At 46.6% G+C, this 25564-nt stretch overlaps 1 protein-coding gene across 2 annotated transcripts in view; it reads left to right on the top strand.

Moving 5' to 3' along the window:
- CLEC16A (C-type lectin domain containing 16A) overlaps positions 1–25564 on the top strand; it is a gene marked incomplete at its 3' end in the record, with an annotated part of 207021 nt that overhangs the window by 10398 nt on the left and 171059 nt on the right. For both annotated transcript variants that reach the window (XM_082857533.1, XM_082857532.1), the window contains exons 2-8: positions 1956–2084; positions 6239–6372; positions 14947–15095; positions 17857–17962; positions 19922–20045; positions 22630–22804; positions 24249–24302. In XM_082857533.1, coding sequence (XP_082713659.1) covers positions 1956–2084; positions 6239–6372; positions 14947–15095; positions 17857–17962; positions 19922–20045; positions 22630–22804; positions 24249–24302 — 871 coding nt within the window. The remainder of the gene's footprint in view (positions 1–1955; positions 2085–6238; positions 6373–14946; positions 15096–17856; positions 17963–19921; positions 20046–22629; positions 22805–24248; positions 24303–25564) is intronic.

Below are 25564 nucleotides of genomic sequence, written 5' to 3'. Positions count from 1 at the left end.
AGATGCCTGAGCTGTATGAGTAAGAGTTTGCTGGTTGGTTAGGGCAGCAAGGGTATTTCAGGCAGAAAGCACAGTGAATAGAAGTCAGGGCTGATCGTCAAGATTTTAACCTCTCCTATCCCTATTGGGGGTCTTCAGAGCAGACCCACTTACTCAGGCTGCTGCCTCCTGGGCCAGGAGTGTGATAGTGAGGTGATAATGCATGTTGTCCTCTACGCAGAAGGAAACACCAGACTGGGGAGAATCCGCCTCTCCCCATGTTGCCAACAACGCCTGTCACAGCAGGTGAGGGGCGTACTGTTCACTACATGGGCAGTGTCACTGACGGCCATGGCGTGAGTGATGCCGTGGCTCTGAAACAAGAGTGGGAGCTCCTTCAAAATGCAGATTTGGGACCCTGCACCCAGGGCTCAGATTCTGGGAGTCCGGGTCGGAAGCCAGAATCTGCAACTTAAGCAGGTGATTCTGACGTAGGAGGCCTGTGAACCACAGTTTGAAAAACTCTGCTCTTTGAGCCTTTTGAGGAAGAGGCACTCGAGGCAAGATGGAGATGTGGATTCATGAGTGGGTCCCCTGGATTCATCCCAGGGTGGGTCAGTGCTGTGGAGTCACCTAATCACAGGGGACCACTGGCCTCACCCCCCCCCCACCCCCCACACAGCCCTGCCGGTGGATTTGGGCACAGGTGCTAGAGAGTTCTGTTTTGGGAGAGCTATGCTAGTTACTGCATGTTAAAAGTTGCATGTAGTTTTAATTAATTAGATTAACTAAATGATTAAAAAAATGATTATAGTGTGTCTTTAGACAAACAGCACAAGCACTAATAACTAAAACCCCCTAAAGCAGCAGATGGCCCCTGTGGTTCCATTTGCAAGATTCTACCTCTTTACACCCTACCCATTTTTAGAGATCTTCAATGGTATGACCTATCTAGCCTTTCCCTGCCTTTCTCTCGCCAGTCCCCCACCCCCAAACTGAAGGTGGCCAGAAAAGAAGTCGGGAAGTGAATACTCCTGAGTCACTCCCTCTTGCTGCCCCCTTTTCCTTCCCAAGCCGTGACAGCTGAAGTTGCCTCAGTCTGCCAGCCCTGGAGACACTCTTAAAACCGTGCCAGGTGGCGCTCCCAGGGCATCGGCCAGGCTGCTAGTCCCCACACTGCTCAGGAGTGGCCTCTGCGATTCTTTGGCTTTTGCCCTCACCAGCGGCAGAGGGCCTTCAGGACTAGGCCGGGCCCGCCTGTCCCTGCACATTCAGGTGGGTGAAGTATTGAATACATGGCCATCGCCTCTCAAACCCACTTCACTTTACTCTGTACACAGCAAATAAGAGCTGTGCCCTTGAACTGCAAGCCACCTGCTTCATCTGAGCCATCAGTTCTGTGCTTCATGGGGGATTAAGGGCATTCCAAGGGTGATCACGACGGCACCTGATTTGTGCTCCAGCCACTGGCTCTGGGACCACCCTCCCTGCTGTGTGACTCCACGTCTGATCTCTGCATCAGCCAGGCAGCGGGTCTTAGGCTTTTGGCACTGAGCCGTGTGTCTCCACTTGCTCCGCCAGCGTCAGAATCACCCAGGAGAGTGAAAAAGGCCGATGCCTGGTCTTCCCTCAGTGCCGCTAAATCTGAGTCTCCGGTGGGCTCAGTGGCCCCGCTTTGTCCAGCTCTCCAGGTCATTCTCTTGCACACACTGGAGTTTGAGGATGGTTGTCTTCAAAAGCTTGACAGTCTTGCCTCAGTTTGGGTTAGTGTGTCCCTGGTTATTGAACACTTCGAATCATTGTCTGCCATTTTTCTCGGGTGGTGAGTTATGTCTCTTCTAAATGGGAATTGTGCTAACAACTGTGTCTGTAAAAAGCACAGCCAAATTGTCCCTAAAATGTTGCTAATGGTCACTGAGCTTGGCTTACATTTCAACTGGTAACCTTTAGTTCTCTTTTCTTTTCCTTTCTCTCAGATATCTGTACCACGTTTTGACCAAAAACACCACCGTCACAGAACAGAACAGGAACCTGCTGGTGGAGACCATCCGATCCATCACCGAGATTCTGATCTGGGGGGATCAGAATGACAGCTCTGTATTTGAGTAAGGGTTTCTGGTTTTTTGCTTTTTGATTCTTCTTCTTCCTTTGAATAATTTTCTAAATGTGTACCATGAGTCATTCCTGATGATGTCAGGGTTTGATGCCAATTTGGTCCTGCACAGATATCTGTCTCTCTCCCTCTCTGTCTCTCTCTCTGTCTCTCTAAAATGTCCTTGAAACACTGTAAAAATGCCTGCTGAAAATGGGAAAGTTATGGAAAACAGTGTCCCTAGAAAAATTTGAAAAGATCATGGATAATTTTCCAAGTAATGTCTGATTATCTCCCCCAAAGGAAGGAGAAAATGTCTTGAGTAGTTAGATTCTAAGTGAACTGAAAAGACCCTTCCCCAGGTGGAGACACTAAGGGCTAACATTGATTGTGTTTACTGATGGGTGGCCACAGTGCTGAGCTCTTGATGAGATAATCCTTCTAAGTCTCCCAACTACCCGAGGGTAGAGGACCATCATCATCCCCATCCCCTTCCCCATCTTCATCCCCATGCCCATCCTTATCCTCATCCCCACCCCTTTTTATGCTCAAGGTCAAACGGCTCACACCTAGAGCCCATGGAGGGATTTATCCTCACTCTCATACTTCCTAGGTGAAGAGTCTCAGGCCCGCCTCAGTTTGCTCATCTTTAAGTGAGAGAGAGCAAGTTCCCTGCCCAGTGCCTGTTACAGAGTTAGGCACTCAAGAAATGTTAGCAAATGATCATTTTAAAAGGTGTCCCTATTGGGACTTCCCTGGTGGCACAGTGGTTAAGAATCGCCTGCCAATGCAGGGGACACAGGTTTGAGCCCTGGTCCGGGAAGATCCCACATGCCACGGAGCAACTAAGCCCGTGCGCCACAACTACTGAGCCTGCTCTCTGGAGCCCGTGAGCCACAACTACTGAGCCCGCATGCCACAACTACTGAAGCCCATGCGCCTAGAGCCCATGCACCACAACGAAGAGTAGCCCCCGCTCGCCGCAACTAGAGAAAGCCCGCACGCCACAATGAAGACCCAATGCAGCCAAAAATAAAATATAAATAACTAAATAAATTTATAAAAAAAAAAAGGGCGTCCCTATTGGACAGTTAAAAAGCAAAGACCGTAACCCATGAACTACTTTCCTCAACAGACCTGTCCCAGCATCTGAGTGCAGAAGGATTAGGGTTATGACAACCACCAAACACAGATTTTATTTTTATATAAAATAATCTCAATTATAAGTGTTGAGGCCACTTAAGAAACACATTTAAAACAAATACAGGTGTTCCATTTCCAACCTGGCTTCTTACTAGATATTTTGATTTTCTGGATAGCTCTATATTTTCGTCAGCGAGGTTAGCTAATACGGAGCTACTTGTGGAAAATGCAAATTGTTTAAAATGCAGACCTGTGACACTGGCTGAGTTCCCCAAGGGAAAACACGAGTAATAAATAGGTGTTGCTCATAAATGGGACTAGTTGCCTTTCAGGGTCCATGGGGAATTCACTGTTTGTTGGTTGCTTGATATCTGTTTATGGAAATGAGAAAGACCCTTGGGTTAAAGATTAGAAACCACGCCACCTTTACTAGAGTGGCCGAGTCCATCCGTCGTCTTAGGAAAACTGCCGAGCTCTTAGAGGCCCAGTTATTCTTAAAGCACTGCCCCAAAGAGGCCCCAAGAGAGCTTGTTTTTAATCGATTTTTAAGGTTGGGATAATTTTAAATTTAGATTGTACAGAAAGTTCCCATTTACCCCTCACACCGTTTCCCTGTTAATATCTTATATGACTAGAGTGCATTTCTTAAAACATCACCATTACATCAACTCCAGACTTGATTTGGAATTTACCAGTTTTTCCATTAACATCCTCTTTCTGCTCCAGGATCCCAATCCAGGCACCCACAGTCATTTCAGTTGTCACGTCTCCCCAGTGTCCTGTGACAGTGTTTTAGTCTTCTCTTGTTTTTTATGACCTTGATAGTTTTGAGAAGTACTGACCAGCTGTCCTGTAGAATGTCCCCCAATCTGGGTTTCTCTCCCGATTAGCCTGGGAATTTTGGGGAAGAGTGTCACAGAGGGGAAGTGTCCTTCCCATCCCAGAATGTCACCGTTCCTGATATCCACATGATTCCTGGAGAGGTTAACCTGATCACTTGGCTCAGGTGGTGTCTGCCAGGCTTTTTTACTTTAAAGTTACTCTTTCCCCCTCCCCTACAGTAGTCTCCGAAAGTGAGTTGCTAAGTTCAGCCCACCTGGACCTTGGGGGCGTGGGAATTAAGCTTCACCTTCTTAAAGGGGGGAGTATCTACATACACTGTTTGAAATTCTTCTTCGTGGAAGGTTTGTCTCTTCTCCTCATTTATTTATCTATTCAATCATTTATTATATGCATCCCTTGAAGATCTTGCAGGTTTGGTTCCAGGCCACCGCCATCAGGCGAATATTGCAGTACAGCGAGTTACACGAATTTTTTTGGTGTCCCACTGTATATAAAAGTTACGTTTACACTGTACTGTAGTCTGTTAAGTGTCCAATAGCATTGTGTCTGAGAAACAATGTACATACCTCAGTTAAAAAATAATGCTGTTGGGAAAATGGCGCCAATAGACTTGCTCAACACAAGGTCACCACAAACCTTCAATTTGTAAAAAAAAAACACAGTATCTGCAAGGCACATGTATATCAATATGGACTCATGGATATTTATTTTATCCTCTGGATTATAATCCCATACTACGTTATTTATTTTTTTGCTGGCATTGTTCCAGCTTCAGGCACTAGGAGCTCTTTCAGGCTGCTTCCTGTGTCCCTTTGCCTCAGCCCCATCCTTTTGGTTTTTGGAGCACTTCCTTACTTTCTGGTACTCTGAGGTGCTCCAGGCTCATCTTGCATTTTATCTGCCCCAGCCCTAGAATTAGCCACTTTTCCACGGAGCCCCTTACTACCCTAGGGAGTTTTAAAAATCCAGGCTCCTGGATTTCACACTAGACCTTCGGAATCTACCCCTGGGCAAGATGTAGGTACAAGCATTTTAACAAGTTCCCAAGTCGGTCTTGGGCTGCAGTGAGCTTGTTGGGTGATACTTGGGAGTCAGTGCTTTGTACAACCTGCCTCAAAGGAAGACACGATAGGTCCAATGAATGAAATATTCTGGGGATCAACATGGATGGCATTTGTAGGCACATGGGCTCCCAGAATCAGAGTTGGAAAATAATTTAGAGGTCTCTTTAAGGTCATATTTATTTATTCATTTACCCTTTCATGAATTCAAACAGAAGATCTGCAGCACTGAGCAAGTGCCAGGCCCATGTTCCTGCCACTTGACAGCAGAGGGAAGAGGGAGACCCAACACTGAGTCAACCAACAGACCCACGGGACTGCCGGGAATTGTTCTGAGTATCCCAGATGAGAGATCATCTGGTCTTAGCGTGAATACAGAGAACACCAAACTAGAAACGTCATTTTCTTCCTTTAAAGACAGGCATTAGGGGGGTCTGCATTTCAAGACTAAAAGAGCCAATGTGTGCCTCCCAAAGTCATTGCCCCCAGGCTGCATGTAGACAAATGTCCCGTCCAGGACAAGAAAGGCAAAGCAGACTTGGGGACCAGCTGGGGTCCCATGACCACATCAGCACCTTCTCTTTCCTTCCAGTTCTCATACCCTAGATGTGGAAATGACAAACTTGTTAATTGAGAAACCCAGACTCTTAATATTCAGCATGATCTTACCCCTTTGTAGGGAATTACTCTGGTTCCCAGGTTGTTGGTGAACACTCAAAGCTATGAAAGCAAAGGAAAGAGGCTTAGTGAGGAAAACTGAGCTTATAAAATATTGGATGGAAAATGCTGCTTGTTGGGTTTATAAGTGTAGGTAGGTCACTGTGTAATCATTTAGTCAGGAAAGATCTTTCCCACTCTGTCAGAAATCACTGCTTCCCAGAATCAGCACTGTTCTCACGTTCCGGGAAGAGAGTCTGAAAGGTCGCGTTTTTCTTGATGGAGGACAGCATCGTGGGAGCTGGGTATCGCAGAAGCCGAGGCCACACGGGTGGTGTGATCTGGCTGCTCTGCGGATGCCTTTGTTGGGGTGCACACACGTGTGCTGGGCGTGCAACCAGAGGACGACATGCATTTCCACGTGTAGAAGCAGACCACTGACACTTTCCCATTCTCTCCCCAGCTTCTTCCTGGAGAAGAACATGTTCGTCTTCTTCTTGAACATCCTGCGGCAGAAGTCAGGCCGCTACGTGTGCGTTCAGCTGCTGCAGACCTTGAACATCCTCTTCGAGAATATCAGTCATGAGACCTCACTTTGTAAGGACAGTCCTGACACTTGCCTCTGCACCTCTGAGTGTCAGCTGCGTGTCGTTTGCCGTGGCATTCATGTTGCTGTTTGAATGTCTGTGCTTACTGTGTGTCTTGGTGTGCTTGGGCTGCCATAGCAAAATACCCAGGCTGGGCAGCTTAGATGACAGAAATTTATTTTCTCATAGTTCTGTAGGCTGGAAGTCCAAGATCATGGTGCCATCAGGGTTTCTGGTGAGGCCTCTCTTCCTGGTTTGCAAATGGCCACATTCTCTTTGTGTCCTCATGTGTTCTTTCCTCTGTGCACATGGAGAGAGGGAGAGTTCTGGTGTCTCTTCCTTTTCTTAGAAGGACACGAGTCTTCTCGGATCAGGGCCCCACCCTATGACCTCATTTAACCTTAATTACCTCCTGAAAGGCTGCATCTCCAAATACAGTCACCGAAGGGTGTGGCTTTGGCCCCTGACCTGCCTGCTTCAGTCCCACTGCCCGACTGACAAGGGTGTGACTCAGAGCCTCTTCCTGGCCCTCGATCTTGTCTGAAACAACCAACCTGCGAGGCAGGTGCTGTCAGTGCCCTCATTTAACACCTAGAGAGTTTGAGTCACTGGCCCCAGGTGACAGCTCTATCAAGGCAGGAATTGAGAATGGGTTTCAGCCCAGGTGAGCTAGCTCAGTGGTCCTCAGCTGGGGGTGACTGTGCTCCCAGTGGACATTTGTCAGTGTCTGGAGACATTCCTTGGGGGCGGGTCCTACTGGCATCTAGTGGGTAGAGACCAGGGATGCTGTTAAACATCCTACAACACACAGGACAGCCCCCAACAATAAAGGATTAGTTAGCCCAGAATGTCAACAGTGCCGAGGGTTAGAAACCCTGGTTTAGCTCCTAATCATCCGGGCTTGATCAGGGCTTGATCACGAGCTTTATTTTCCAAGATGACTGCACCAAGCCCCAGGCCCTGCCTGCAGGAAGCAGGGAAGAGAAGACAAGTGATGGAATGTCTATGCCACAGGCAGGCCCTAGGTCCCCAAGACAGGTTTTAAAAAGTTTCTGATGGGTGGAGAGAGGTAGAGATGGTGGCATTCCTCCTGAGGAGGGAGGAGGGAAGGATAGGAAAGAGCTGCAGACTGATGGCCACTAGATGGTGCTGCTGTCCCAGGAGACTCTCCTTACGCGCTTCCCCATGTCTGTGAGTTGCCAAATGTGAGTTGACTCACTCTCCCTGAGTGGTTTCCCAACAGCTTTTGTTACCCTGGATATCAATTGCGTGTGGTTTCTGAAAACTCCAAGAGGGGAAGGCCCAGCTCGCTGGTACGGACCATGGACTCAGACCCAAGCAGTTCTGAGCCCTGGTTCTGCCACAAACACCCCAGGTGTATTCTGGGGAGTGAACTCTCCAAGCTGCAGTTTCTGCATCTGTGAAGGAGAGATAATGCTAGTACCTGGTGATTAGAGTGGTTTGAGGATTGAGTGTGACAGTGGGTGTGCAGAGTGTAGGATCGGGTCTGGCAGGTGGAAGTGTCCAGTTAGAGTTGGTTTTATCATGAAATCCAGCATTCCCCCAAATGACTGTTTTCTGATAACCCAGCTAACCCCAGGGCTACTGGATTGAAGAGGGGGTTGAAAATTCTGGGCTTTCTGGATCATGTGGCCTTTCTTGTACTAGGACTAAAAAGGGTGCTGTGCTATAAGAAAACCCAGGCAGATGCTGCTGGCCATACAGGGGAGTCCATCAGAGTGCTTTCATAAGGCCTGCCAAAGCAGCAGAAATTACTCACAGTTTACAGAACTTGGATGTATGGGGGTGAGAAGGATGGGTGAGTTTTGCTTTTTTTTTTATTTTCTAATTATAGAGAGAAAATGTCCTCATTATAAAACAACAACAACAACAAAAATCAAACATTAAAAAACTGTAGAAAGCAAAAGTTCTATAGAATCTCACCCTAAAAGTTCAGTGGACACATACCATTTTGCTGTTTGTTTTATTTTTCCCAACTTACTAGCGTATCTTAGATTTTTCATATTGTCCGTTCATGCATCCCTACCTTGTTTGGTTTAAGAGCTGCGTCTTGCTGGGCCATAACTTATTTAACGTGACCATGGGCGTTTAGGTGGTTTCCGGATTTTCATTATTACAAGCAGCCATTTCACGAGAGCACCTGTTGCCTGTTGGGTTTGGTGACCTACCTGACAGAAGGCCTGAGAGCCTGAGATTACTTATAGACTCCTGGGTTTATTATAAAAAGAGACCACAGAAAGCTGGCCAAACAGTAAGGGGGTAGTAGAAAAATCCCAGTCGATTAATAGAGGCACCTCCGCCACCCCCATGGTGGCCTCACCAACCACAGAGTCATGTCGTGGAGGCCCTGGTAAAGTCCCTGCTGGGGAAGGATGGGAGCGTGTGGCTCTTCCACTTCAAGACTGCAGCCGAGACGCCCGAGCTTGCACATCTCAAGCTGCCAGCATAGGCGTCTGTGCCCCTGGTGGCCCGGCAGCCACTAACCAGTCACAGTGGGGCTAACATTCCTTCTCCGGCAAGCCCATTCATCCCCAGCCAACCACAGCTGGCAAGACAGCATGAAAAGAAGTGCTTGAGGCATCAGCATCACCTGGCTGGTTGTTACAGGTGTGGATTCTGGGTGGGTAGATTGTGGACTGTTCAAGGAACAGGATACTATATAGCAGGAAGGAAGAAAAAGGAATGCACTGCTAGCACACATGCAGCAACATGGATAACTGAGTTGTGGTGATGAGTGAAAGAGGCCAGACACCAGAGGGAGATTCCTGTATGAGTCCATGTATATGAAGTTCAAGATCAGGCAAAGCGAGTCTGTGGTGCTGGAAGTTAGGCTAGGGGCTGGCTTTGGGAAGAGAGTATTGACGGGGCAGGGGTGTGAGGGACCTTTCGGGGAGCTGGAAATGCACTGCCTGATCTGGGTGGTGTATTTATTTGCAAAAATTCATCAAGCTGGACACCTAAGTTTTGTGAGATGTGTGCGTGTGTGTGTATATACATATATATATGTATATATACACACACACACAGGTATGAGTACTTAAGATTCATATATATGTACATTTTCACATATATCAAGCTTTAGATTTGTGATATATGTAACTTCATTTTTTTTACAAGATATTAAATATAGTTCCTTGTGCTATACAGTAGGTCTTTGTTATTTATTTTATATATAGTCGTGTGTATCTGTTAATCTCAAGCTCCTAATTTATCCCTCCCCCACCCCCCTTTCCCCTTTGGTAACCATAAGTTTGTTTTCTATGTCTGTGAGTCTGTTTCTATTTTGTAAATAAGTTCATTTGTATCATTTTTTTAGATTCCACATATAAGTGATATTATAGGATATTTGTCTTTCAAATGTATGACTTAATTCACTTAGTATGAAAATTTCTAGGTCCATCCTTGTTGCTACAAATGGCAGTATTTCATTCTTTTTTATGGCTGAGTAATATTCGTGTGTGTGTGTGTGTGTGTGTGTGTATCTAATATCATCTTTATCCATTCATCTGTTGATGGACACTTAGGTTGCTTCCATGTCTTGGCTTTTGTAAATAGTGCTGCTGTGAACATTGGGGTGCATGTGTCTTTTTGAATTAGAGTTTTCATCTTTTCCAGGTATATGCTGCACAGGAGTGGAATTGCTGGGTCATATGCTAGTTCTATTTTTAGTTTGTTAAAGAACCTCCATACTGTCCTCCATAGTGGCTGCACCAATATACATTCCCACCAACAGTGTAGGAGGGTTCCCTTTTCTCCACACCTTCTCCAGGATTTGTTATTTGTAGACTTTTTGATGATTGACATTCTGACTGGAGTGAGGTGATACCTCGTTGTAGTTTTGATTTGCATTTCTCTAATTAGCAACGTTGAGCATCTTTTCATGTGGCTGTTGGCCATCTGTATGTCTTCTGCCCAATTTTTGATTTGTTTGTTTGTTTTTTTGATATTGAGCTGTGTGAGCTGTTTGTATATTTTGGAAGTTACGCCCATGTTGGTCACACTGTTTGCAAATATTTTCTCCCATTCCATAGGTTGTCCTTTCGTTTTGTTTATGGTTTCTTCTGCTGTGCAAAAGCTTACGAGTTTGGTTAGGTCCCATTTGTTTGTTTTTGCTTTTATTTCTGTTGCTTTGGGAGACTGACCTAAGAAAACACTGGTATGATTTATGTCAGCGAATGTTTTGCCTATGATTTCTTCTAGGAGTTTTATGGTGTCATGTCTTATATTTAAGTGTTTAAGGCATTTTGAGTTTATTTTTGTATATGGTGAGAGGGTATGTTCTAACTTCACTGATTTACATGCGGCTGTCCAGCTTTCTCAACACCACTTGCTGAAGAGACTGTCTTTTCTCCATTGTATTTCTTGCCTCCTTTGTTGAAGGTTAATTGACTGTAGGTGTGTGAGTTTATTTCTGGGATCTCTATTCTGTTGCATTGATCCATATGTCTGTTTTTATGCCAATACCACACTGTTTTGATTACTGTAGCTTTGTAGTATTGTCTGAAGTCTGGGAAGGTTATGCCTCCAGCTTTGTTCTTTTCCCTCAGGATTACTTTGGCAATTCTGGGTCTTTTGTGGTTCCATATAAATTTTAGGATTATTTGTTTTAGTTCTGTGAAAGATGTCATGGGTAATTTGATAGGGATCACATTAAATCTATAGATTGCTTTGGGTAGTATGGCCATTTCAACAATACTAATTCTTCCAGTCCAAGAGCATGGGATATCTTTCCATTTCTTTAAAGCATCTTCAGTTTCCTCTCTCAGTGTTTTATAGTTCTCAGCATATAAGTCTTTCATCTCCTTGGTCAGGTTTATTCCTAGGTATTTTATTATTATTTTTTGACATGATTTTAAAAGGGATTTTCTTTTTTTTTTTTTTAACTTTCTCCTTCTTATATTTCATTTTAGTGTAAAGACATGCAACAGAGTTCTGTATGTTAATCTTGTATCCTGCTACCTTGCTGAGTTCATTAATCAGTTCTAATAGTTTTTGTATGGAGTCTTCATGGTTTTCTTTAGAGAGTATCATGTCATCTGCATATAATGACAGTTTTATCTCTTCCTTTTCAATTTGGATGCCTTTTATTTCTTTTTCTTTTCTGATTGTTGTGGCTAAGACTTCCAATACTATGTTGAATAGAAGTGGTGAGAGTGGGCATCCTTGTCTTGTTCTAGAATTTAGTGGGAAGGCATTCAGCTTTTCACCATTGAGTATCATGTTGGCTGTGGGTTTGTCATAAGTGGCTTTAATTATGTTGAGTTATGTTCCCTCTGTACCCACTTTGGTGAGAGTTTTTATCATGAATGGATGTTGAATTTTATCAAACGCTTTTTCCGCATCTAATCATCTATCATCTGCGATGATTACATGGCTTTTGTCTTTTCTTTTGTTGATGTGGTATATCACAGTGATTGATTTGCATGTGTTGAATCATCCTTGTGACCCTGGGATGAATCCAACTTGATCATGGTGTATGATCTTTTTTATATGTTGTTGGATTCAGTTTGTTGAGGATTTTTGCATCTATATTCATCAAAGACACTTGCCTGTAATTTTCTTTTTTTGTTAGTGTCTTTGTCTGATTTTGGTATCAGGATCATGGTGGCATCATAGAATAACTTTGGGAATGTTCCCTTCTCTACAGTATTTTGGAACAGTTTGAGGAGGATCACTGTAAATTCTTCTTTTTATGTTTGGTAGAATTCCCCAGTGAAGCCATCTGGTCCTGGACCTTTGTTTGCAGGGAGTCTTTTTTGTTTGGTTGGTTGTTTTTTTAATTACAGATTTTATTTCACTTCTAGTGATTGGTCTGTTCAAATTATCTATTTCTTCTTTTTTTTTTGCGGTGCGCGGGCCTCTCACTGTTGTGGCCTCTCCCATCGCGGAGCACAGGCTCCGGATGCGCAGGCCCAGTGGCCACGGCTCACGGGCCCAACTGCTCCGCGGCATGTGGGATCTTCCCGGACCGGGGCACGAACCCGCGTCCCCTGCATCGGCAGGCGGACTCTCAACCACTGTGCCACCAGGGAAGCCCTATCTATTTCTTCTTGATTCAGTTTTGGTGGGCTGTATGTTTCTAGAAACTTGTCCATTTCTTCTAGGTTGTCCATTTTGTTGGCATATAACTCTTCACAGTATTCTCTTATGTTTTTTTGTTTTTCTGCAGTATCGGTTGTTATTTCTCTTCTTTCATTTCTTATTTTCTTATTTGGGTTCTCTCTCTTTTCTTCTTGGTGAGCCTAGTCAGAGGTTTATTGATTTTGTTTATCCTTTCAAAAAAGTAGCTCTTGGTTTTATAGATTTTTTTTTCCTATTGTTTTCTTTATCTCTCTTTTATTTATTTCCTCTCTGATCTTTATTATTTCCTTCCTTCTGCTGACTTTAGGTTTTGTTTTTTCTTCTTTTTCTTTTAGGTGGTAGGTTACGTTGGTTTTTTTTGTTTGTTTTTTTAAGATTTTTCTTGTTTTTTGAGGAAGGGCTGTATCGCTATGAGCTTCCTTCTTAGGATTGCTTTTCCTGCATCCCATAGATTTTGTATAGTGTGTGTAACCTCATTTTTAAACATATTAAAATTCTTAGGACCACACTTCAGATCTACTGCCTCCTCTCTTAACGTGGGCCCCAAGATTGACCTCAGGAATTGTTATAATTAGGAGATTTGGAAAACTACAGACATGACGTCCTACCTGCAAAGCCTGCTCTGAGACTGTGTTCTGAGGAGCACCCAGCCCACGCTGTGGCCCATCTCATGACCCGTGCTCCTGGATGGCTCTTAGTGTTGTGTTTGGTGATTCTAGCCTTTTCAGTATACTGTGATTGGCCTAAGTTAGGTACCTCTTTGGCACCAAATAAAACTTAACGGTTTATTTCTGTTCCGCCCAAGGACAACAGTCATGGTAACCGGAGGACTGGTGGTGGAGGTTAGGAATCTCCAAGCTTTAGTGAGAAGATGAGGGGCGGCAGCTCATGTGATTGGGTGCTCCCTCTGTGCTCCTCCGGCCCTCAGTGCTTTTTGTGCATGATCTCCTTTAATCCTCACAATGCCCTGCCCCACGAGGAAGGTCTTCTTATTCCTGTTTTCAGACAGGGAAGCTGGGGAGTGGGGCAGGTAAGTGTCTTGCCCAAGGTCACCCAGCTAGGAAGTGACAGAGGCAGTGTGGGTCCAAGTTTACCTTTGAACCCAGTGCCTCTGAGACATGAGCATGACAGGAAGCCCTGCAGGGCTTCTTAACACACGGAGTGCTGGGCCCTCCCAGAGATCTGAGTGGGAGGCCAGGGCTGGGGCCCAAGCCTCCGCACGTCTGACAAGCTCCTGTGCTGTCGGTCCCACGACCAGACTTTGAGTAGCAAGGCTGTGCCCCACCCTGCTCCCCTGCCTCACCGCGTCTGCCTGTGGTACATGTGTGGGTCACGTCCTGCCTTTCCCTGTCAGTGGGGAGGCAGCTGGGATGGTGCAGAGCTCACAGGCTGGCAGCCCGAAAGGCAGACAGTGGGCATGGCAGCACTGGCTTCACAGGGTGTCTGGTAAGGACTCAGAGGATAACGTGTCTGGCCAGGGCCCAAGACCAAGATTGCAGACAGTGGGCCCATGGGTCGCAGTGGGTCTGTAGACCCATTTTCACTGGCCAGCACAGCTTTCAGAATGAGTTGATCTAGTGGCTGACATTTCAACATCCAAGATACAGCATTATGATCTGTGTTTTCCAGCTTCCTTTGCACAGTTGGAAGCTCTCACCACGCTGGGCCTGCACTTCTGCAGGGGCTGGGCCCTGGGAGCTTAGCAGGGGTAGCTGCTCTCCTGTGGCTCCAGTGCCCACAGGGCCTCGTCATCGAGTTTTCATCCTTGGCCCCCATTAGTGCATGGTATTAACACAGGACATCGGACCTGAGTTTGAATTCCATCTCTGACTTACTGTCTCTGTGTCCTCGGGCAGGTAATTAGCCTTAGTTTTTACTCATCTGCAAAATGAGGAAGACAAGGCCCACTCTGCAGCATCATCATGACAGTGAATGATAATGTAAAGCAGTCAGCCTGGTGCTGGGCAGGTAGTGGAGGTTCAGCCTCAAGTGGCCTTTATGAAATCATGTTGCCTTATGGGAAGGAAAAAACCACGCGGAGCCCTTTGTGGCATTCGAGGGTGACAGTGTGACTTTTGATGGCAAAATGGGGCCAGCTTTTATAAGATACAGTGCAGCTTTCCCTCATCCGTGGGTGGTTTGTGAAAATACCCAAATACCAGCTCGTCTGCCCCACCCCCCGGCTCTCTTGTTGAACTCTGCCAGCAACGAAAGAAAATGCTCAAGTGTTCTTTTCTGTGGTGTGGGAGGCAGGGTGACCCGACTTTTCTCTGGCATTGCTCTTGAACTTTCTAGTGACTACACCTGGTGGCTGATTTCTTTGCTGGTTAAAGGTTAAGCTGCTCCCTATTAACTTGACTGGTTCAAGTACTGATACATTCTCATGGTCATCTGCGTGTTCCTGGACTTTTCTCTGCTTGCCTTTCCTCCAGCATGAATTAACTAACCTGTTTTCTTTTGTGTTTTTTTTTTCTCCCTCTAGATTATTTGCTCTCTAATAACTATGTAAATTCTATCATTGTCCATAAGTTTGACTTTTCTGATGAGGAGATTATGGCATATTATATATCGTTCCTGAAAACGCTTTCGTTAAAACTCAACAACCACACGGTCCATTTCTTTTACAATGAGGTAAGTAATTGCAGAGGGGCACGTTTGGGTGGAAAGCTAGCCAATCAGAGCAGCCCCTTTGGTCTGGGTGGCCTCTGTTTACAAAGCACTTAGGCATTCACTGTTTCCTCATTTTCATAGCAACACTGTTTGACCTTGGCATGCTTTAAATTTCTTTTTTATTTAACAAGCTACCTTTTCCGTTTTTAATGTAAAATGCAATTTGCACTACCTGAGAGCATGATACTCTTGGTAGGGAGAAGTGCCCAGAAATTAACTTGGGGTCGTGTTCCTCTGTTGGCAAAACAGGAACTTCAGTCAGGCCCAGCTTTGCCACTTCCCTGCTGTGTGACCTTAGAGAAGTCCCAGTCCTCTGAACCTCAGTTTCCTCATCTGAGAAATGGGGATGTTAGTTTCTACCTTGGAGGGTTTTCCAGGGGTTGAATTAAATAAGCTGATGTCTTCAAAGCAACTAGTATATACCTGGCTCCCTAAAACTGTACCCATTGCCATTCCTTATAAGCTAAAATCCCTGGTATTCCTTGAGAGACTCACTAACAATTTAAATAAATAAATAACTGTTGTTCTCACAATGAAGAGGAGCTTGAACAATCAGGTCAATTTATCTCACATTCCAAAAGGTACAGATGCTGGCTGTCTTGGGGCTGGCTCATCCTGTGGCTCGACCACTTCATCAGTGACCCAAGCTTTTCCATCTTCCTACTCTGCTGACCATACAGTTGGCATCTGTCTTGAGGCTCAACCCCTCATGGTCTCAGGATGGCTGCAGGAGCTCCAAACATCACGTACTTACATGCCACTGCCGAAAAGCCTGATGAGATCACATCCCTTCTTGTGCCCCCTTCTAACTTTCCAAAAAACTTCTTTCCCAGAAGCCTCCCAGCAGACTTCCTTTCCTGTCTTGCAGGTCAGAGTTCTGTCACATTTCTCTCACAGTGTGTCTGACGTTGGGGAGTGGGCTGGCAGGGCAGTTCTGGCTCAGTCTCTCCGAGGCTGCAGTCATCTGAAGGCGGGGTTAGGGTCGGGGGATCTGCTTCCAAGGTGGCTTGCTCACATGGCTGACCATTTGGTGCTGGCCATCGGCGGCAGGCCTTGGTTACACAGGCTCCTCCAGGGTCTGCTTGAGTGTCCTCACAGCACGGCAGCTGGCTTCCCGTAGAACAAACGATCCTAAGAGACCAAGGCAAACTGTAATGCCTTTCAGGACTCGGCCTTGGAAGCCACATGCCATCACTTCCACTGTATCTTTAGGCCGCACAGGCCAGCCCTGACTTAGCGTGAGAGGACGCACAAGTTGTGACTTCAGGAGGAGAGGGTCATTGGGCCATCTTGGAGGCCACGTGCTGTCTGCATGGCAGGTGTCTTCTGATCGGTGGTCACACATGCTGCACAGCCTGTATTTGAAGTCAGACCATAGTCCCAAACATTTCCTCTGAGTTCGGGCAAAATTCATCTAGCTGTCTCCACGGGATGTGGCAGCAGCAGCCTGCACCTTGACTTTCTTTGTCTAGATTTGTAGTGGCGAGAGCTGGCCTCAAAGGGGAGAAGTACTAGCTGCCAGTCACAAAGTGTGGGGCACTTTGGAAGATGGACATTGTGCGGCCCAGTGCCTGGCACACAGTTGGTGCTCACTAAACGTGTCCAGAGACCAGAGGTGTGCTGTTCGCGTTCTCCCAGAGGCTCTCCCGGGTGGAAGAAAACCCACCTGCAAAGTTCAGACCAGAGAGGGAGCCAGATTGTTCCCCCACTCGGGTGCAACTGGGCTTCTGTGCACCTGGTGGGGAGGGCAGAATGTGGGGATTCTGGGGCCCGAGTGATGCTTCTGGAAGAGTGTCCTGCTGATCACCAGAGGAGTGGTAGGAGGCTGATTTTTGAGGTGGACTTAGTTTCCTTTTCTGTGGACCAGTGCAGTAGCTACCACCTGTTACGTGCACATCTGCTTCTAGTGCTCAAAGTGCCGTTGCCTTCATTAGACAGGTGTCACCTCGCTGAAGGTCATGGGTTCCCTCTTCCCCGCCCCTCACTGCCTGGAGGTGCCCTCCAGTCTGATCCGGAGCCATGTGGAAGACTGGCCAGAAGAGGGCAGCAGAGTGCGCCGCAGCGTGCTGTAGCCCGGATCCTGTGTGCCTTTTCCTTAGGGCTCCGTCAGTGGAGTTCTTTGGTTCTGAACTGTTTTGATCTGTTCTGCTGACCCCTTTTTAATGGCAGAAGATTCCCGAGACCCTCCTTTTCCATGATAATGTTTACACTTTTAGTGTTTCCAAATAGGGAAATATATATTATAGATTCTGAATGTAGTCAGACTTTGCATTTGCCTTTTATTAGTAGAAGCGGCATCTAATCATAACAACTGGCATTACTACCGAGTGCTCATTAGGTATCAGGTGCCAGGGTAATCACTGTACCTGAAATAGTCTCATTTAATCCCAGCAACCATAAAGTGGGAATTATTATCCTCATTTTATAGATGAAGAATCGGAGGCTTAGAAATATTACATCACACAGCTAAGAAGTGGTAGGAAAGATCATGAACCCAGGCTTGGCATTTCCTGGACCCGCTTCTGTTTCTTCCACGGTCTCACCTTCCCAACTCTCCCCACATTCCCCATTGGGAATGAACCACTGGCTTAAGGGTCACGTGGGTACTTTCTTTTTTTTTTTGGTCTTTTACTGAAGTCTCTGATAGGATTCAGAAAGCTGGGATAGGGGCCAGCCTGTCTTATGGGTCTGTAACTCATTTTCGGTACTTCTTGTGTTTTAGCACACTAATGACTTCGCCCTGTACACAGAAGCCATCAAATTTTTCAATCACCCCGAAAGTATGGTTAGAATTGCTGTAAGAACCATAACTTTAAACGTCTACAAAGGTAAGGTTCCTTATGAGCTCATGCCTCATCCGGTTTCTAACTTCACTGCTAGTGCTTGCTCTCCTGAGTCCATACAAACAATTCCCTGGTGGTAACAGAGCTCATTTATTGTAGCTGGGGCTGCCTGTCTCATGAAAGGTTGTCATCACTGAACATTTAGCTACCCCCTTACATAAATTTGTGTGCCACCACCTTCTGCATTTTAAAGCCCAGCTCGTTGCTGATACCCAGAAGTCATGCATGTCCTAAGAGAGGCACATGTGGGACTCGGATTGGCCATGTGATAATTAGGTAAGGCAAAGCTGTCTTTGAAATGTGAGAGTTAAATTCTTACCTTTGGCCCGTAAAATACACTTCAGTATAGCCAGGGGGTATGTTATCTTTAAATAATGTATGAGAGCATTTCTTGTCGCAAACAGCAGGGGGCAGTATTGCATTCTCAACCGACTACAAAGCCCAACAACAAATTCCTCCTTTCTCCCAAGAAGTACTTGATGCCCAAATCATTGCCTCCAGGAGAAAGCCCTTCCGTGGCTCCCCGCCTGCACTAGCACAAAGGCTGACTGGACACGAGTTTCCCGACCTGGAATTGCCCTCCAAGGCTACGGCCTCTCTGCCTAACACCGGGGTTATTTCCCGTGTAGTCACCACCCTAGAGCTGGGATCCCATTTTCTCAGGGACCAATGTTTTGACCTTCATGAGTTATGATGTTATTAATTGAGATGACTCCTAATTGGGAGGGGGCGGGAGCTCCTCGGGGACTCACTCCAGCCTGGTTCTGGGGTTGCCTTAAATTGGAGAGCCTTTGAAGAGCCCAGAGGGGCCCATCCGGGGGTCGCAAACTGAGGACCTGAGGGCCAAATCCAGCTCTCAGACAGGTTTTCATTGGCTTAGATATTTTTTGAAAAAAAAATATAGTTGTCAGTATTTAAAACTTGGGAGAGGTTGGGTAACAGTCTGGATTTCTGACTTGAAAATATAGATGTGGCTGTTTGGGCCCACAGTCCTGCAGGGCAGTGGTGAGCTGACGCGGAGAAGCAGCTTCCCCCTTTGGGGTCAAGGCCTGTGCTGCCCCATTCACCCACTGGGCCGGCTGGCTTCGCTCACCAAGTTATTGTTGGCCAGCCTGTGGGCTTCTGAGTTTGCGACCTGGTCTGACCCCCAGTCTGGCCGCCTCCTGCTCTCTGCTCTCTCTGTTCTCTTCTAACCTGCGTCTTTCTGTCTAGACGCCTCCTGCCCTAGCTCTCTGCCCCTCTGAGCAGCTGTCTCACCCTCCCAGTTCCTAACCCTGTTAACTGTTGTCTGTTTTTTGCCTTTCCTTCAATGACGATTCCCGTGTTCCTTATTCCAGTGTCATGTAAGTTAATAACTTCTGGTTTTCTGCTTTCTTAACTTATCCTTACATGCAAATACAGGAAACTTGCTTGAGAATGGTGTAGTTTTCATTGTAGTCTAGCTAAATGCACTGCTGATAAGTAGGCTTCCTAAAGCACTATTTTTTTTCTTTTTTTTTTGTGGTACGCGGGCCTCTCACTGTTGTAGCCTCTCCCGCTGTGGAGCACAGGCTCTGGATGCGCAGGCTCAGCGGCCATGGCTCACGGGCCCAGCCGCTCTGCGGCATGTGGGATCTTCCCGGACCGGGGCACGAACCTGTGTCCCCTGCATCGGCAGGCGGACTCTCAACCACTGCTCCACCAGGGAAGCCCCTAAAGCACTATTAATGTCTACCTTTATTAATTAATTTTATTAATTATAAAAATAACGTAAGAACTACCTTGATGAGTATAGTTTTCTGCATAAGGTAACCATTTTAAAGTATTTCCAGGAAAGACAGAAAAGATTCAGATTATAGTAGAGGGCTTTTTATTGTGGTTTTGTTGTTGTTGTTAATATCCCCCAAGTTATATTTGGTAGCTTGACTTTTTTTTTTTCCCCTCTTCTTTTGTGGATTTTCTCAGTGGATAACCAGGCCATGCTGCACTATATCAGAGATAAAACTGCTGTCCCTTACTTCTCCAATTTGGTCTGGTTCATCGGGAGCCATGTGATCGAACTTGACAACTGTGTGCAGACGGATGAGGAGTAAGTGATCCCCCAGGGTGCCTGTTAGGTAGACAGGGTGCTTAGGGGAGAATTCCGTTTTTGTAGAGAGAAAATAAACACTAGAACAAAATTTACCCACCTATGTGTTCGCGGAATATGGACTTCCATACTCTGAAAGGTTCTGCCCATCTTTCCACTTTGCATAACAGTAGGAAGTTGGAAACAACTCAGATACCTCCCAGAGGGGAATAGGGTAAGTGAATCCAGTACATCCATAGATGGGGTGCTAGGCAGCTGGTAAAAAGATGAAGATGATCGGCCACTGGTAAATGGATGAACAAAATATGGTATTTGCATGCAGTGGAATAGTATTTGGCGATAAAAAGGAATGAAGTACTGACACATATACCATGGATGAACCTTGAAAGCATTATGCTCGGTGAAAGGATGCGAGGGACAACCTAGTGTATGATTCCACTTATATGAAATGCCCAGAATAGGCAAATCCCTAGAAACAGTAGATTAGTGGTTTCCTAGGGCTGGAGGAGGGGTGTGTGGGGGAAATGAATATACTAAAACACATTGAATTGTGTACTTTGGGTGAAGTTTTTGGTATGTGAATTATATTTCAGTAAATCTGTTAAAAAAAAATTAAGTTGGTGATGAATATAAGTTCCAGAACAGGATTTCTCAGACTCTGCACTATTGATCTTTCGAACTAGGGAATTCTTTGTGTGGGGCTGTCCTATGCGTTGTAGGGTGTTTAGCAGCATCCCTGGCCTCCACCCACTAGATGCCAGTAGCACCCCCTTTCCAACTGTAAAGACCAAAAATGTTTCCAGACACTGCCAGACTTCTCCCTTAAGGAAAAATTGTATCAGTTGAGAACCACTGCCCCAGGGTGACAGCTTCGCACAGATCTGGTAAGAGGCACACCTAGATGGGGTAAGGACGATGAAGGGACTCAGGAAGGAGGTCTCCTGGGGGCAGAGGGCTAGAGAGAGAGAAAATATTAGCTTCCATATTGGGAAAGAAGCAAGGTGAGGTGGATGGCAGATCTGATGGGGCATTTGGGAGGATAAGGACCCATATAGATATGGATAGTCATGGATATGAGGCATAACGAGACACAGCTCCAGAAAGAACAGAAAGTTATACGAGGAAGGAAGTGAACTCCTGGTCCTCCCTGGGGCTCTGCAGTGAATGATTATAATGTCAACACCAGTTGCTGATGACTGCTGGGTGGGGATGGGTGGAGGGAACACAATGAAAGGAGGTCATTATGTAACATCTAAAATGGCTCAGTCGCAAAATAGAGGTCCTTGTCGATTTTATAGAAATACAGGAGGAACTATCCACAGAAACACCTAAAAGAGTTGAAAACCGCTTCCTCTGGAGAGTGGGCAGGGGTTGGGGAGGCGAGGCCAGGAGCTGCTGTGTTTTAATATCAGCTCATCAGTACTATTCGATTTTTAAATCCATCTGCGTGTATTACTTAGATATTTTTTAAACTAAAGGTTTAAAAAGTGAAGTGCATTAATGATCCTGCTGGAGGAAAATGAACACAGTATCTTATTAAGTGCGGGGAAGGGATTGCAAAACATTGTGTATAAATAAATGTTCTGGGTCTCATGGGAGGTAGATTCATGGGTGCTCATTATAGTATTAGGCTTTACAATGTGTATTTGCTATAAATATTTACTAAACATCTTATTAAAGCATAATAAGGAATAATTATCCAAAATTATGTAAAAGAAGCAAATTTTTTTTTTTTAAAGCATATGTGATTAGATGGATAGACATGTAACACCTGCCTTTTAGATGTGACTATAGGGACGTGGAAATAACGTAATATTATCTGTTAGTGGTGGGACTAGGAGACTTTGATTTCTTTTTGCTTTTATTTTCTTCGTCTGTCTTCTACAATGACCATCTATTACTTGAATAATAATCATAATAAAAATAAAAGGTCTTATGGTAGCTAGATTGCTCTTTGCAACCGACAACGCTTAGGGGGAGGTGAAAGTGCCCCGTCGGCTGTTTCAAGGCTTCGTCCTTGGCAGAGACCGATCCACTCTTCACTGGAAGCAGGCAGGGCCTCCTGGGCTTGGGGTGGGGTGTCACGTCCTTGCGCTGTGCCCCCCATACGGACGGGGCCTGTGGGTCGGACGCGGCTGCTGAGGCCTGCTTCTCTCTTCAGAACTCCCCTGGAGCATTTAATTATCGCGGATTTGTTGTTCCATTGATGCTGCTGATCTTGGGCGCCAAGGGATCTTGCCACTTGGACCAGTGGCTGCTCTTGCTTGAAATGGCTTGCTAAGAGCTTCATTGGGTTTTGCTTTGTTTACCGCTTTGGTTTTGGGCTGTTGTGGTGATGGTGGGGTGAGTTGTACTGAGGCCCCCGGAAAGTGGGGGGACCCCATGAGTCCCCTAAGATCGAATGAAGCAGACCTGTCCATCCTCTCTTTCTGAAATCCACTGGTCGGGCCAGGATGGGTGTCTCTCGGGACTGGCTCAGGTATTCGTTTGTGAATGAAGTGCCACCTGCGACCTCAGTCTCAGGCCATTGGTTCTAGGCTCTGAGCTTTGGCGTCCGGGCTGAGATGGGCATTTCTCCCGGCAGGCATCGGAATCGGGGGAAGCTGAGTGACCTGGTGGCTGAGCATCTGGACCACCTGCACTATCTCAATGACATCCTGATCATTAACTGCGAGTTCCTCAACGACGTGCTCACAGACCACCTGCTCAACAGGCTCTTCCTGCCGCTCTACGTGTACTCGCTGGAGAACCAGGACAAGGTGGGCCGGGCTGAGGGTCGTCTGTAGGAGGGGAAGAGCAGTCACCCCAATAGGACGGGGCTTTGCAAGGGACCAAGCCTTTGAGCCTGAGGGAGATTCTTTTCAAAGCACGCTGGCTTCCCTTTCCTTTCCTCTTATTTCCTGAGAGGGGGTGGAAGGAGAGGGAGAGAGAGACAGAGTATATGTGTGTGCGTGTGTGTGTGTGGACTGTAAATGAATGAGAAAAGATTACTGACATCAGAAGGAAACAGGAAACCTCTACAGATTCAGGCTTTTGGTTTCTATGCATCCTTCTCTTGAGGTGTTCTCATCCCTGGTAACTTTTTCGGATAGTTGCCAGAGGTAATTGATTTGGAGAAGATCCAGCCAGCCACAACACTTGCACAGAATGGACAGGAGGGGATGGAGCGCACCTAGGAAAAGATTCCGGGGCAGTGATTGTCCACAGTTACGGCTCGAAGCCCTTGTGGGGATAGAGCCTGTTCAAGTGCATGTCCTCGGATGCCCTCTCACTCCTCTCAGGGATGCTGGCTCAGTGGGTCTGGAGTGGACCGGGAACCTGCCCCGCAAGTGATTCTGAGCTGGTGGCTCTCGGTGCCCCCGTGAGAAATGCCACTTCAAGGAGGGGAGACCTTCGGCCAGTACCTCTAAGAGTTAAGGGACAGAGGCCTTGGCAGGAGGCGGGACAGAGCCAACTGGTTACTCTGCAGGGGCTTCGGCCTCTGCAGATGTGTCCCAAGGAGGTATAGCTTTCTTTTTGGAGATGGAACATGGTGCTTCTTGTTAAAAATAAGTGAATAAAAGAAAATTGCAACCCTAACGAGATCTGCCAGCTGCAGCTCTGGGAGGCAGAGAGAAAGCATGGGAATTGGAGTTTTCAGACGTGGGTTTAAACTCTGCCTCTTCCCTTTCCTCATTCTGCGACATTGGATGAGGCAGTCAACCTGCCTGAGCAAAACGAGGGTCTTGAAGATCCTCACGGGGTTGGTAGGAGATGGAGCTTGTTGAAGCCCAGTACAAATGAGGGGCTTCTCGGAGACCAGAGTGCCCCAACTTCTCCCTGCCCCTCTCCTGAGAACAGGCCCCCTGGGGCCTCTCCTGCCGGGCTTCCGGCTCTCGGTGCCCAAGCTGGGGGAAATTAACATTCTTGGTAATTTAAGGAGCTAGTTCTTCTCTCGGGTCCAGCCTCTAATCCATGACTCATGGTGAAAGATTTCTCAGGTGGAAGAATAGCGGCCTTGCAAATGGTATCGGATAGGATTAGGTTGTGAGCTTATTTTGCAGGGTGGACTTTGCCACCAGGAAAGAAGAATCTTAGGGTCTTGGAGGAAGTCGGGGTGCTGGGCGCTGCTCCTTCAGACAGATGGCTTCTGGCTTCATGGATTTTGTGCTGCTCACATGTGTAACCCAGGTTTCTCTTTCTCTTTCCCCCAACCTTCACCAGGGAGGAGAACGACCGAAAATCAGCCTGCCGGTTTCTCTCTACCTTCTGTCCCAGGTACGTCTGATCGTTCACCTGTGTCTCCAGCACACTGGGGGTCCTTGGAGTGCTGCTGCCTTTCAGAAATTTCCCAGGCCACATTGCCCCATCTTCCCTCTCTGTGTCCCCCATCTTGAAGTAAAGTAACGACACTGAGTAGAGGGGCTATGTATCTTCTTCGTGGTAGTACTTGGAAATTTAAGGAGAAATAAATCAGACCTGACAAATATGTAGCTGGTTTCTACTGTGGGGCCTGAGGTTTCCAAAACAAGCAAGGAGTCTTCTAAATACCCTGGAAATGTGGGCTGGGTGGCCCCTGTTCTCAGCCATGTTGAAATAAGCCCCAAACTGCAGGACCCAGTGTGTGTACACACACAGCAACCGGGGCTTAACAAGCTTCTACTAATGAGGCTGTTTTTAAAGGCTTTTGTCATGGTTCTAGTTCCGAGATTACCTTATGGAAAGTGTCTTGTAGCAGGCTTAGCACCCAGATTTGTGTCTTGAGCCAATTTATCTGCCTCTCCCTCTTAAACAAGTGTGTTTCCTTCTCGTAATTATATAATATTTACAAGAAGGGAAAAACTCCATGGTGACCCAGTTACATAACTTTAAAAATATTTTTATTACAAGCAGTCCAGACTCTCAGGCCATCTCATTAGACTGTCAAGTAGCCAGACGTTTGACCAGAGCTCTGTTCCCACTTTTGCAGTGGCCCAGGTATTTATTTGCTTTGCTGAGAGCATGTCCTTCTCACTTGGTCCCTGGGCCGTTTTGAGTTTGAGGCGGGTCTGTCTCCTGTTGGCCTCTTCTCAGTGGCCGGGCCAACCAGGATCCGCATGTGGCCAGCTCACGTTGCTCCCGGAGTCTTGTTCTGGGGGCTCTGTTTGTTCAGAGCTGCACGCCGACTCCTGAATGCCCCTCTGTGCGATGGAGCTCCGTGCAAGCCCCGCCCCTCCTGGCAGCAATTTCCGCCGCCTCATTACAAATCCGCCAGCTTCTCCTGCTTGGGATTCTGGGAGTCTGGCAGGACCCGAGCAGGCCAGATGCTGAGCCACAGGAATCCCATGGCAAGGCCCCCAGGACCCTTCAGCTGCTGGTGCACCCCGAGGAGCACGGGGGTCAGGACACACTTTTTCTCCGAGAACCCGTTTTCTCCTGCTTTCCTCGTGAAGGACCAGCAGCTCAGGCACCTAATTACTTGTTTCAGTCTCTCACAAAAAGCATTGTCATTGGCGTTCCTCATCCTGAGTAAACGGCTCTCGCTCCCCTGCATTTCCATG

The sequence above is a fragment of the Leucopleurus acutus genome (assembly GCF_964270905.1).
Source record: "Leucopleurus acutus genome assembly, chromosome: 16".
In the NCBI taxonomy this organism is placed as follows: Eukaryota; Metazoa; Chordata; class Mammalia; order Artiodactyla; family Delphinidae; genus Leucopleurus; species Leucopleurus acutus.
Note: the sequence above shows the minus strand (reverse complement) of the source record. Positions and strands in the feature narration are given on the sequence as shown.